The sequence below is a fragment of the Ictalurus furcatus genome, chromosome 8 (assembly GCF_023375685.1).
Source record: "Ictalurus furcatus strain D&B chromosome 8, Billie_1.0, whole genome shotgun sequence".
NCBI lineage: Eukaryota > Metazoa > Chordata > Actinopteri > Siluriformes > Ictaluridae > Ictalurus > Ictalurus furcatus.
Genome location: NC_071262.1, coordinates 2,965,929 through 2,978,927, shown reverse-complemented (window position 1 = coordinate 2,978,927; position 12,999 = coordinate 2,965,929). Strand labels below are relative to the sequence as shown.

Here is a 12,999-nt window from a genome sequence, read left to right as displayed (position 1 = left end):
TATTGTGGCTCAAAATATTTTTTTCCCCAGTCCTATCCCTTTTTGGAAGTACATTAATGATGGATGTTCCCCCAAAACGTTGATTGTTGTTGGATTTACGTCCAATTTTCTACTGAAAAACGAAAATTAATATATAAATATTTTTTATAATAAATATATATATATATATATATATATATATATATATATATATATATATATATTATTAAGGACTTTACTGAATCAGAATAATACTGTTAATGAATAATATATATTTTGTTCTGGGGGAAACGAGGCTGCTTCTTTTCAAATCTGAATATTCTAAACAGTCGAAACGGTTATTTATTATTATGATTTTTTTTCAACAAATTATGTTTTTAATAATAATTTGTTGAAACTTAACGCTTCTCTCATTAATTTATGCTTCATCCCAAATAGCTCCATATTGGTCATACAGTGCACACCCTATGAAGTACACTATTCAGTAAGGCGCCATTTTGGGATTCGGTTATTCCTCGGGGCTCAGCGAAAGGAAAACAAACAACGTCACGTGTCTGAGTCGCGGGCGAAACGTCATCTCTAAGCGACATCTTCAGCGTTCCAAGCATGGCTGGTACTGATACAGAAAAGAAGCCGGTTTTGGAGATGGTGAGTCTTATAAAGATCCACCCATTTTACTTAGTAACCGGCTTTAATGTATTATTTTTCTGGGCATTACGTTGTAGTTTGTGGAATACCATAAGTTTTGTAAAATAATGCAGCTTTGCAGAAGAAAAATGAAATTGGGCGCTGAAATGCACACGTTTATCAATAGGATGATGGCAGTACAGTGGGAATGTTTGATTGTGGTTATTAGATTTGGGAATTTAATATGGATATGGAGAGAGGACCTAACAGACACTGGTTGTAGCAAGTAATATAAGTACCCTAAGTACTACAGATAAAGAGATCAGTGATGTGTTCTGAAAGGAGTATTTGTGGTAAGTATAGCTGAATGGAGAGTCAAGCTTTCTGCATAGAAAGTTTATTATTTTCCTATAACAGCACACGCTGAAGTGTCTTATTCTTATACCACAGAAATCCACCAGTGATTGCAGTTTTTCCATTAATTAAACAAGTAATCATGATTTTTTTTTTCAAAGTCATTTGTATACGTACATTTAACGCTGTGGAACTCGTTCGAATCGATGTGGATCCTGTTGTTATGTTATGTTATTATTACATTATAGCAGCGACGAGCAGTCATTCCCTCACCGGCCTCTTTTATTTTCATTCTCTTGAAATTAATAATAAGACAAAATACACAGCTTTTCGTGTTACTGACAAACTCGTCTATCCTGAAGACTCCCCCTTTGGTGGAAAAACCTACAGACCGTTACAAAGCACCGACACTGGAGACTCCTTCCATATACAAGAGTTAAATGAGTTATCATTCACTTCAGTAGTGTTGGATAACTAGCTTGTTGCTGGTTTATGAGCTTTAAGTGCTCAGACAGAGCAAATAAAAGGCAAGTTTCATGGAGAAGTTCTTGTTTTTGCACAGAATTCCGAGCTCCGTCTTCCCACTTCCGAGTTCAGGCAAACACCGTATGATTTCATAGTACAGCTGCAATCAAAATGATTCAACCCCCAGTGCAAATCAGGTTTTGTCAAAATGTACAGACTTTCAGCTGTGTGCGATGAACAAATCAAACAAAATCAATTGAAATAGTTCAACACAGCGAATGCTTCAAGTGGTTTCCCCAAATTCAACTGAAAATGCAACTTATAATGACTTCTCCAGTTTCAAAATTATTCAACCTCTTCACGGCGAGCATCTTTAGTACCAAGTAGAGCACCTTTTTGCTGTTATGACCTGCTGCAAACAAGATAGCTTAGCTTCTGGCAACGTTCCTGAGGAATCTTCTCCCATTCCTCATGAGCAATGGCCTCCAGTTCAGTAATATTCTTGGGTTTGCGTGCCTGATTTGCAATGAGGGTTGAATAATTTTGATTGCAACTGTAGGTGTATGGAAAGGAGGAGGCAATAATTAAAATTCCTGCCATTTTATACTTTTCTTCACTAGAGGGCACTGATGCAGTGTGTGGCTGCATCTAAAAGCTTTCTTGTGTAGTACTTTACCAGAAAGTATGTATATTAATGCTTCATGGGGTTGTCCAATATCTGATTTTACTGTTGAGTTAAAATAAATAAATAAATAAATTATTACTGAAAGCATGCCTCAGGCTTAAATCTTAAATAATGTTACAAACCAGAACATGCAGTGTTTTTCCCATTATGGAATTCGTCTTTACTTTGGCTCAAGCAATCTAAAAAAAAAAAGTTCAGTAGCGCTCAATAATAAGTACTTGAATGTGCACTAATCACATGCTTATTATATTTCTTATGTATTGATTTATTATGTATCAGAATATGGACGAACTTCCATAAGTCAGTCTGAACAAGAGTGTCTGCCAAATTGGTTTCCCAACCAATATCACATCATATTTGCATTATTGATACAGTAGAATGCACATACATACATAAATAGGGGAAACTAACAATTGTTCAACCATGACGTCCTGTTTCACAGGGGTATAAATATGAGGTAACACACAGGCCAGATTCCCTTAGTCATTCATAACAATGGGTAAGACGAAGGAATATAGCTGTGATGTGTGGGAAAAGGTTCTTGAGCTTCACAAAATGGGAAGTGTCTATAAGAAAATAACACAAGCATTGAAAATGCCCGTTTCCACCATCAGGGCAATGATTAGGACGTTCCAGTCGACTGGAAATGTTATGAATCGACCTGGAATTGGACGCGTGTCTATATCGTCTCAACACACTGTGAAGAGGACGGTTCGAGTGGACAAAAAATCTCCAAGGATCACAGCTGGAGAATTGCAGAAGTTAGTTGTGTCTTGGGGTCAGAAAGTCTCCAAAACTACAATCCGAAGTCACCTACATCACCACAAGTTGTTTGGGACTGTTTCAAGAAAAACATCTCTACTCTCATCCAAAAACAAAAACCTGACTGCCTCTGCCAGAAAGCTTCAAATGGGCCGTGGTTGGATCTTCCAGCAGGACAATGATCCAAAACATACATCAAAATCAATACAAAAATGGTTTACTGACCATAAAATCAAAGTCCTGCCATGACCATCCCAGTCCCCTGACCTGAACCCCATAGAAAACCTGTGGATGAACTGAAGAGGAAAGTCCACCAGCGTGGACCTCGAAATCTGAAGGATCTGGAGAGATTCTGTATGGAGGAACGGTCTCAGATCCCTCGCCATGTATTCTCCAACCTCATCAGGCATTATAGGAGAAGAATCAGAGCTGTTATCTTGGCAAAGTGCCACTAATTGTTGGACATCTATATTTAACAAAGATTTTTTTTTTTTTTTTTTTTTGGATAAACCTGTGTTTTGTTTGATATCCATGAGAGCGGATTATTTCTGTGAATTTCTCCGAACAGAAGATCAAAAGGTTAAACAATAAAGACAACACCAGAAGAAAGGCCTCTGTGTATTGAGCAGAACTTTCAGTGGTGAGATTTTCACTCGGGCCGAACTGTCTGACTTTCCTCTGATCTGCTGTTTGATCTGATAAGCAGAAATTGAAGTTGACCACCATGCTAATGTCACTTTAATCCATCACCCTCTCTTTATCTTCTTCCAGTTTGGACTCAGACTGCCCCTCCTGTCCTGTGTCAACAGATCTTTCCGTCCTAGAACAGGAAATATCTTATGATCAATGGACTTCCCTGACTTTCCTGACCTCTCCACCTTTCCTGTCTTCTATTAACAGTTGATTCTCCTCAGTGATTTGGAGCCCACATTAGCTTTTATTAGTTATTATGCATCGGGTATTTTGGCTTACCGTTTTCCGAAGTCTCAGTGGCGATCAGGTCATTATAATCACTGGAGAGCATGTGGTGAACTTCAATTATTCCTGGAGTATTTGTTAACACAAAATAGTTAAATACGACATAAATAATGCACTAATCAGTCTGAAGGCATGTTGTTTGATTTCAAAGGATACTAATAAACCAAGGTCAATCATGTCAGGGCTTTATTTTAAGAATAATCAAGACAACAGCTTGTTGCATGAAAGAATTGCTGTGTAGCTATAGGTACTCCATGTCTCCTCCTAGAGGGAAGCTTGTTCATTGAGTTTACTCAACTCCGCTGTTCTCGTGTTCGGTATTTGTGAATAGGTCCAAGCGGACGGCGCTGACGAAGGCTGCGTGACGTTCGTCCTGCATGAGGAGGACCACACACTGGGCAATTCGCTCAGATACATGATCACGAAGAAGTAAGAGATTGTTCCCGTTTGTTAAGGTTTATTAAAATCATGGGTTGTTTTCTGGGAAATAAACAATAATGCCATTTTCCCCAGACCTATGGATGTAGAAGTAGAAATCAAAAGTAGTATACAACGATTTGTGGAAAGATAACTTGGCTATCAAAGGGTAGATGCAGTATTAAAGTGTGTATGTATGTGTGTGTGTATATATATATATATATATATATGTGCATGTAAGCTGCAAGTTAATTATAGTCTCTCTCATTATTCTGCCTGATCAAAACTATGTGGACATGTAAAATGGAAGAATACTCATTAGGAAGTTCATCACTGACAAATTCTAAATGATAAAAAGGACCAGTAATATTTTTGCCCCCACACGATCACTGTTGTATGTCAATGTGGTCCTTTGACTAAGTGTATTTGCTGGGATGGAACCAGTGGTGTTTTCCCATGTGCTCATTCCCAGAGTGCCTCGTCATCTCTTTACTTGTGACCTTACGGGAGTAGCCCATAACAGACTGCTTTTCTTTTTCCTGACCGTCACTGTGTCACTTTAGACATTTTCATAAGCGGCAGCACGGAGCTTGCTCTCTTACCTTTTCACCTTAAAAAAAACAGAAAAAGTGTTACACATGTATGAAAAGATAAAGTGTATACAGAGTCACCACAAATTAGGTATACAAGAGGCATGAAAGAACCTGTAAAGATTTAGTCATGCTACTGTAGAAAATCAATTTAGCTCAACAGGTTGATGTGACTTGCTGGTGACTTGTTGTTGTTGTTTACACAGTCCTGAGGTGGAGTTCTGTGGCTACAGCATTACACACCCATCCGAGAGCAAGATCAACTTCCGCATTCAGACACGAGGTGAGATTTGGACTTCTTTGGAAATGTTGTAAAAACTGGATCACCTACCATTTTCTTCTTCTTCTTCTTCTTCTTCTTGTACTACTTCTTTCGGCTGCTCCCCTTACGGGTCGCCACAGCGGACCACGCGTGTCCAGTATGGAAATCCAGTTTATATGTGATTCATCATGTGAGTGCACTAGTTTGTGCAACCCCTGTGTCTGGGTTTGGTGGGGTTCAGACCCAACATCCTAAAAGTCTCATGCTCTACCGACTGAGCTAGGACCGGGCACGGATCGCGTATCTTTTACGTTGCTTTAATAAAGTACTCAACATTCATAGTAATGTTCTTTATTTGCATTGTTCAAGGATGAATATCATCCTCTATGATCAGTTAATGTGATACCAAGAAGTGGAAGAATGGATTGTTTTGGGGGTTTTTTTGGTTCTTTTTCATACCATTCCACCCTTAATTTGGTCTTACTTTATGTAGTTGATCGCATTTTATTAAGGGTGACGATGAGAGACGCTTCCTTGGACCTTGAAGCAGACCCCCCCCCCCACACACACACACCCCCCACCAACTCTAACTTTCTTTGGCGTGAGATGAGTTTATTTCATGCTAATTTGATTATTCCTGTACTGAATGAGGATAGACCCTGAACAAAAGCATCTCTTCAGCTGCATTGGAGTAGGCTCCCAGGAAGGGACCTCCCCCCACCATACATGTGTGTGTGGTGTCTTCCAATCCACAGCATTACTGCCTGACACATACACAAAAACTCTGCTGTAAATTGCTTAATGTCATTAGCCACAAGCAGAATTTAATAAGACTTATCAGCAGGGTCAGTTCACGCATTGTTACTCTTCTTGGCTCAACAACCTGGAACGCATGACACGAGTTTTTGACTCTTATGGAATTCTTTCGGCCCAGAAGCTAATTGGAGTCCGGTGGTTTGTGTGCATAGAGCTGGTGGCGGAGCTCTGCCACGTCTACGCAAATGCCTCATGCCTTCATCCAAGTCTACTTAAACTGATCAACAGCGTGCACAGAACCAGTTCTGTTTGAATTTTGTGGATCGAAGACTTGTTTCTAACTCACAGTTCCATAATAATATATTGACTCATTCAATCCAAGTGGATCAAAATTCCTTGTTATTGTAACAAACAACAGACCTACGTTCAGATCAGATTAGATCAGATCATCTGGCCAACACCTTTGATCTGATGATTAGGAATATTTCAATCAATATATTGATTTTATCTTTCTTAATGCTTTTTGTTTCATGAGATGAGAGAAATTTATACTTAATGGGGGGGGAGAGAATGTTAATAATGATGAGAATTTGTAACGGATAAATAATATTGGTGTCTTCATTTGAGTTCCTGACCTAAAAGTTGCACAAGACCCTCTCATATCCAATTATGGGTGGGAACTTCAGAAAAAGTTTGGATACCAAAGTTTCACACGTGTTGCGACCTTCAATCAAGGCAGACTAAAGAACAGAAGAAGGATCTTAACTGTCCACCAGACAAGTGTAGGAGGTAATTGTAGCCAAGTCCATCAACACTGATCCCCTAGGGAAAAACTCCAGTGTTGCTCCACTATGGACTTTCTGCCACCTTGAAGTAAAGGGTCTGAGACATGCTATCACAGCTCCCAACTAACACATCCCACAGATGCTCGATCAGATTCATCCACATGAATGCCAGGACCCAACAGAACACTTCCCGGAGCTTCACACTGCCTTCTCCCCATGGTGCATCCTGCCCCATACGCAGCAAGCTGTGATGCACTGTGTGGTCTGACACCTTTCTATCATAGCCAGCATGAACTTTTTTGGGATCTGACCAGACGAGCTAGCCTTAGCTCCACATGCGCATCAATGAGCCTTGGGCACCCAGGACCCTTTCACCGGTTTGCCGGTTGTCCTGTCTTGGACCAGTTTTGGTATGTACTAACCACTGTATACTAGGAACACCCCACAAGACAACACCCCATTTTGGAGACGCAATCGTCTAACCAGCACAATTTGGCCTTTGTCAAAGTCTCTCAGATCCTTATTGGCAAGTGCCCATTTTTCCTGCTTCCAACACTTCGAGAACTGACAGTTCACTTTCTGTGTAACATATACCACCGCGACAAGATGTGCTGTCCTAATTTGGAAGCGCTCTTTATTATCTGTAGGCCATTCTACGTGCCGCGGGAGTTTTCCTAATTTATTCTGGTGAGTGTGTATATCGCGCCAAACGTGAGCGTGAGTGCAGCGCTGCAACAGCTGACTGATCAATTCACAGACACGGAACAACAATATCCGGACTCTGTTATTATTATCCTTGGGGATTTCAACAGATCAAATCTCACATGTGAATTGCCTATATACAAACAGCACTTTACATGCCCAACCGGGGACTGGAACATCCTGGATCATTGCTGCACAACAATAAAAGATGCATATCGCTCTGTCCCTAGAGCAGCTTTAGGACTCTCCGATCACTGTCTGATTCACCCTCTCCAACCTACAGACAGAAATTAAAATCACCCAAGCCTGTAGTAAGGACTGTAAAGAGAAGGACCAATGAAGCACAGCTGGAACTACAAGCCTGCTTTGATTTCACGGATTGGAGTGTTTTTGAGGCTGCAGCCACTGACCTGGATGAGCTCACAGATACTGTTACATCATAGATCAGTTTCTGTAAGGATATGTGCATTTCTACTAGGGCTTATTTCACGTTCAACAACGACCAACCGTGGTTTACAGCAAAGCTCAGGCAGATTCGTCAGGCCAAAGAGGATGCTTACAGGGGTGGGAATAAAGTCTTGTACAATCAGGCCAGGAACACAATGAATAAGGAAATCCAAGTGGCTTAAATAAGATACTCTAAGAAGCTGGAAAACAAGTTCTCAGCTAACGACCTGGCATCAGTGTGGAGTGGCATGAAACAACTTACCAATTACAGAACTCCTACCCCCAACCCTGTGGTGGACCAATAACTGACTGACGACCTGAATGTGTTGTTTTTCTGTAGATTTGAAAGGCCCATTCTTACCCCACACCCGCTCTGGCCTTCAGAGCAGATCCTGTGCTATCCAGCTGGCCCCCATCTTCACACACATCTTCAATGGATTATTGGAGCAGTGTGAAGTCCCATGCTGCTTCAAATGCTCAATCATTCCTGTCCCAAAGAAACCAATGGTCACAGGACTTAATTAATGATTACAGACCTGTCTCCCTGACATCTGTGGTCATGAAATCATTTGAGATACTGGTCTTGACCCATATGAAGGACCCTTGCTAGACCCCTTCAATTTGCTAATCGAACAAACAGGTCTGTGGAGTATGCAGTCAGTCAACATAGGATTGCATCATATCCTGCAACATCTGGACAGACCCGGGACATATCCAAGGATCCTTTTTATGGACTTCAGTTCAACACCATCATCCCAGCTGTACTCCAGACCAAACTACACCAGCTCTCTGTTCCCACATCTATCGCACAGTGGATTACCAGCTTTCTGACAGACAGACAGCAACTTGTGAGACTGGGGAAATTCACTTCCAGCACCTGTACAGTTAGCACTCGTGCCCCCCAGGGATGTGTGCTCTCCCCACTACTCTTCTCCCTCTACACCAATGACTGCATCACCAAGGACCCCTCTGTCAAGCTCCTGAAGTTTCCAGATGACACCACCATCATCCGAGATGACGATGAGTCTGCATACAGAAGGGAGTTTAAACAGCTGGCTGTCTGGTGCAGTCAAAACAACCTTGAGCCGAACACGCTCAGGACGGTGGAGATGATTGCGGACTTTTGGAAGAACACCCCAACACCGATCCCCCTCACCGATCTAAACAGCACTGTGCCAACAGTGGAGTCATTCAGGTTCCTGGGGACTACTACTATCTCAGAGGACCTGAAGTGGGGAAACCCACACATTGACTCCATTGTGAAAAAGGCCCAGCAGAGGTTGTACTTCCTTTGCGAGTTGAGGAAGTTCAACCTGCCACAGGTGCTGATGATACTGTTCTACTCGTCAGTCTGTCCTCTGTACTTCAGTAACTCTCTGGTTTGGTTCAACTACGAAATCAGATATCAGAAGACTGCAAAGGACAGTTTGGACTGCTGAAAGAATTATTGGTTGCCTCCTGCCCTCCCTTCAAGAACTATACACTTCCAGAATGAGGAAGAAGGCTGGAAAAATCACTCTGGACCCCACTCACCCTGCCCTCTACCTTCAAGAGCAAAAAACCGCTCTTGAACCTGACAGGTTTGGTGCTCAGAGCTCTGAACTGTCGGTCAGAAGCCAACAGTTCAGAGCTCTGAGCACCAAACCTGTCAGGTTCAAGAGCAGTTTTTTCCCCCAGGCTATCCATCTCATGAACAGTTAAATTGCCCTATGTGTATGTATACGTGTGTGTGGAAGCTCCTGTTACCAAGACAAATTTCTTGTATGTGCAAGCATACTTGTAAATAAAGCTGATTCTGTTTCTGATTGTTTCGTTGTTGTTGTTCTTGTTCTTGTTCTTGTTACTTGGCCTCCTGTGTATTTTCAGTGTCTACATTTTTTTCCTTCAAATTCCCAGGAGGTCTCCCAGCAACCGAACCTCTGCGCAAGGGCTTGAACGAGCTCACCGATGTCTGTAAACATGTCCTGCACACATTTGAGGTGAGACTGAACCCAAACGCACACACATATCACACCTCTTCCTCAGCCACCTGCTAACACCCAGATAAAGCTCTCAACCTCTTTTCCTGGACTTCCTGTTAGTATTGGCAAGCTGTAAACACAGCTGGTCCTCCAGGCTCTTTTTGACACTCCCTGTGGAAGCAGTGGTGTGTCGTTTTGGGAGTGGCCCAAAGATTGTATCTGTGCAGGATTAGCAATGTAGTGTAAAAAGAAAAGGCTGAGTTAGAGGTATTTTTGTATACAATTGCTGTAAATAAAGATGTGTGTTTTTATATACATCCCTTGCAAAATCTGGAAAATATTAATGCATTTTTTTTTTCAAATAAGAAAGATCATTAAAATTGCATTTTGTGTTTTATCTAGTTCTGCCCTGAAGAAGCTATTTCACATAACAGATGTTTAAATATAGACACGATACTAACTGAATTTACACAAATGAACCAGTTCAAAAGTTTACTGTTATAATCAACAGTATTTGATTATGTTTTGTGAGAGTTCTTCACGAGTCCCTTGTTTGTCCTGAGCAGTTAAATTAAATCACCGCCGTAACATAACTCGCCTCCGTCACATTCTTAGTCTTAAAGATGCAGGAACTCTCGTCCTTTCATTTATCACATCCCGTCGTGATTATCGCAATGGTCTTTTTATTGGTCCACCATCAAAGGCCATAACTAGATTACAATATATTCAAAATTCGTCAGCTATAGTCTGCACTGGCTACCTGTAGTTTCTTGGATTAAGTTGAAAATCCTCCTGCTGACCTTTAAAGCCCTCCATAGCCTTGCCCACCCTTATCTATCTGACCTCCTTCAACCCTACAGTCCCAGCACGGACTCCGAGGGTCCTTTCACACTGAGCACGACGCGTTAAAGCGACGCGAACCGCCGACGAACGGTGCTTTCACACCGAACACGAAACGATCGATCGCCTTCAGCTAATTCACGCCTGCACGATAGATGGCGCCGGTCGAGAACGCATTTTACGCCTGCACACTAGGTCGAGCAACCCATCATTCAGCTGATCGGCCTATCGCCTTTGACCACTAAAAGAAGAAGAATCGCGTAAAATGTTGGCGCGTAGCACCACAACACAAACCGTTAAGAAGCACAGAAGCTAATTTTGGGAGGAGGAGGGGGGAGAAACCAGGTTGTGAGGATGCACACCTGGCACCCATTTGGCTAATCAGTGGGAGAGAGAGAGATAAAGGAGCGACTGGAAACGCCAGGGAGAAAGAGAGACGCACGTGTTTTACGTTATGTTTGAGTTCTGTTGATTATTAAACTTTAGGTTTACGTTCCGGTCCCTGCCTCCTCCTTGCCTGTTGCGATTCACCCGTCGTTTCAGCGGCGTTTACAAGTCACCTACACAGTTGCGTATTGCATAGTAAAAGCAACCTGTATCCTGTGCAATCATCGGAGTCTGAATCATCTGAACAAAACTCTTAACTCCGGAATACTCTTCTTCGGTGTTTACGTTGGTTTTCAAACAGCTTCCTGTGCTATAGCGCCACCATTCTCGCCCTTATGCGCAACAGCAGAGTGTCCGGGCACGTGATCTAAAGCTCAAATGTAATTGGAAGGATCGCGCCCGGCGTGCATAGCTCCATAGAGATGTTGCTTCGATTCAAGAGCGTCATCGCGTCATACATTCGCGACCTTTAGGTCCTTTGATTCAAGTCTACTCCTTGTAGCATGTTTCCGCCTCTCCACCGTGGGTGGTAGATCATTTGCCATCATGGCTCCAAAACTTTGGGATTCACTCCCCCAGAACCTCCGAAATGTTCCCTCTATCTCGACTTTTAAATCGCAACTTAAGACATTTATTTCTTCAGTACTTTGTCTCTAGTCGTTGGTGGGTTTTTGTTTTTTTTGTATTTTTTGTACGTTATTGTTCTTCTCCTATGTCTATTAGTTTGGAATGTAAAGTGTCCTTGAGCTGTAGAAAGTCACTATATGAATAAAACTATTATTATTATAACAAAATTTCCAGCATCTTCTGCCTATTTGAACAGCTTCTATATGATGTTGAGCTCCATCTATTCGCCCTGAGGACAACCGAGGGACTCGTACACGACTATTACAAAAGGTGCAAACATTCACTGATGCTCAAGAAGGCAACACGATACATTAAGAACCAGGGGGGTGTAAACTTTTGAACAGGTTGCTTGCTGTAAATTCTTATTATTTTGTCTTCTGGGAAACATGTAAATATCTCAATTAGCTTCTGAAGGGCTCGTTTTGGACTCGACCGTACATATGGCTCGTCAGGATTTGATCGTGTAGTCTCCCAAGGATAGGGCAAATATTTTTGCACCACCTGGGAGCATTGTTTGCCATTTTTTTATTTCTATTATTTCTATTGCTTACTATACTTGCTATAATTATTAATACTCAGTTCAATTATTTACCATCAAGCATTTTTTTTTTGTTGTTAAAATGGTATGCTCGAACACCGGCCCGTATCACCACACAGATACGATGTATACGTTTTAATGAAACATTTCAAACGAATGGATTTTTAAAATACTCATGTTTTTAAATCAGATTTGACTATATGACGCAACTTTGATGAATAAAGGTCTGTGTGTAAAGAAATGCTCGTCGTGTCGCGAACATTTTCAAGAATTGGCGGATTCCGCTAACTGCTGAATGCTTGATTCGACAGGCACAAGTGAAAGACTTCAGAGAACAGCAAGGCGAGGCCATGGAATAATCCAGACCAAAAGGATCGTCATGTGAGCTATACATGACGCCGGACTGATATTTGCAGAAAGCCAGAGAAACCACTCGGATGATTGTCAACAAACTATTTTGTACAGCTAAAACCTTTTCTTTTTCTTTTCTTTTTTTTAAATAAAAATCTTTTTCTCCATAAAGATCCTGTGTATATTCACTTCGCTCGACGTGATTGCCGTGATAAAATAAAACAAAACACGCTCTTCCAAACAAACTACGGCATTGCAAACGCTGGCTACGTCCGTGTGATAAAATAGCATTTATTTCAGCATATTTGACAATAAGTAGGTACAATATAAAAGCATTGTTAATAATGTCGAATAAAACCCTTCTAGGAGGACTGACAATGTACACAATGGGGAAAAGTAAATACATCAAAGGTCTGAAAATAGTATAGAACAGTTGAACAACAAAGCCGTTAATGTCATGTTAATTCACACTAGTGTTAGTAGTTC

The 12,999-nt window shown here is 41.4% G+C and overlaps 1 protein-coding gene across 2 annotated transcripts; it reads left to right on the top strand.

Moving 5' to 3' along the window:
- The first annotated feature begins 533 nt into the window (after positions 1-533).
- Positions 534-12,793, top strand: polr1d (RNA polymerase I and III subunit D). 2 transcript variants are annotated; one of them, XM_053630639.1, is made up of 6 exons: positions 534-627; positions 4,182-4,279; positions 5,064-5,140; positions 9,706-9,788; positions 11,821-11,894; positions 12,474-12,793. In XM_053630639.1, exons 1-6 carry the CDS (start codon positions 586-588, stop codon positions 12,481-12,483), a joined length of 384 nt encoding a protein of 127 aa, XP_053486614.1. In that variant the 5' UTR covers positions 534-585; the 3' UTR covers positions 12,484-12,793. The 2 variants fall into 2 exon arrangements, with proteins under 2 accessions (XP_053486614.1, XP_053486615.1); XM_053630640.1 differs by lacking the exon at positions 11,821-11,894 and having other exon boundaries at positions 536-627; positions 12,474-12,792.
- The last annotated feature ends 206 nt before the right edge of the window (positions 12,794-12,999 follow it).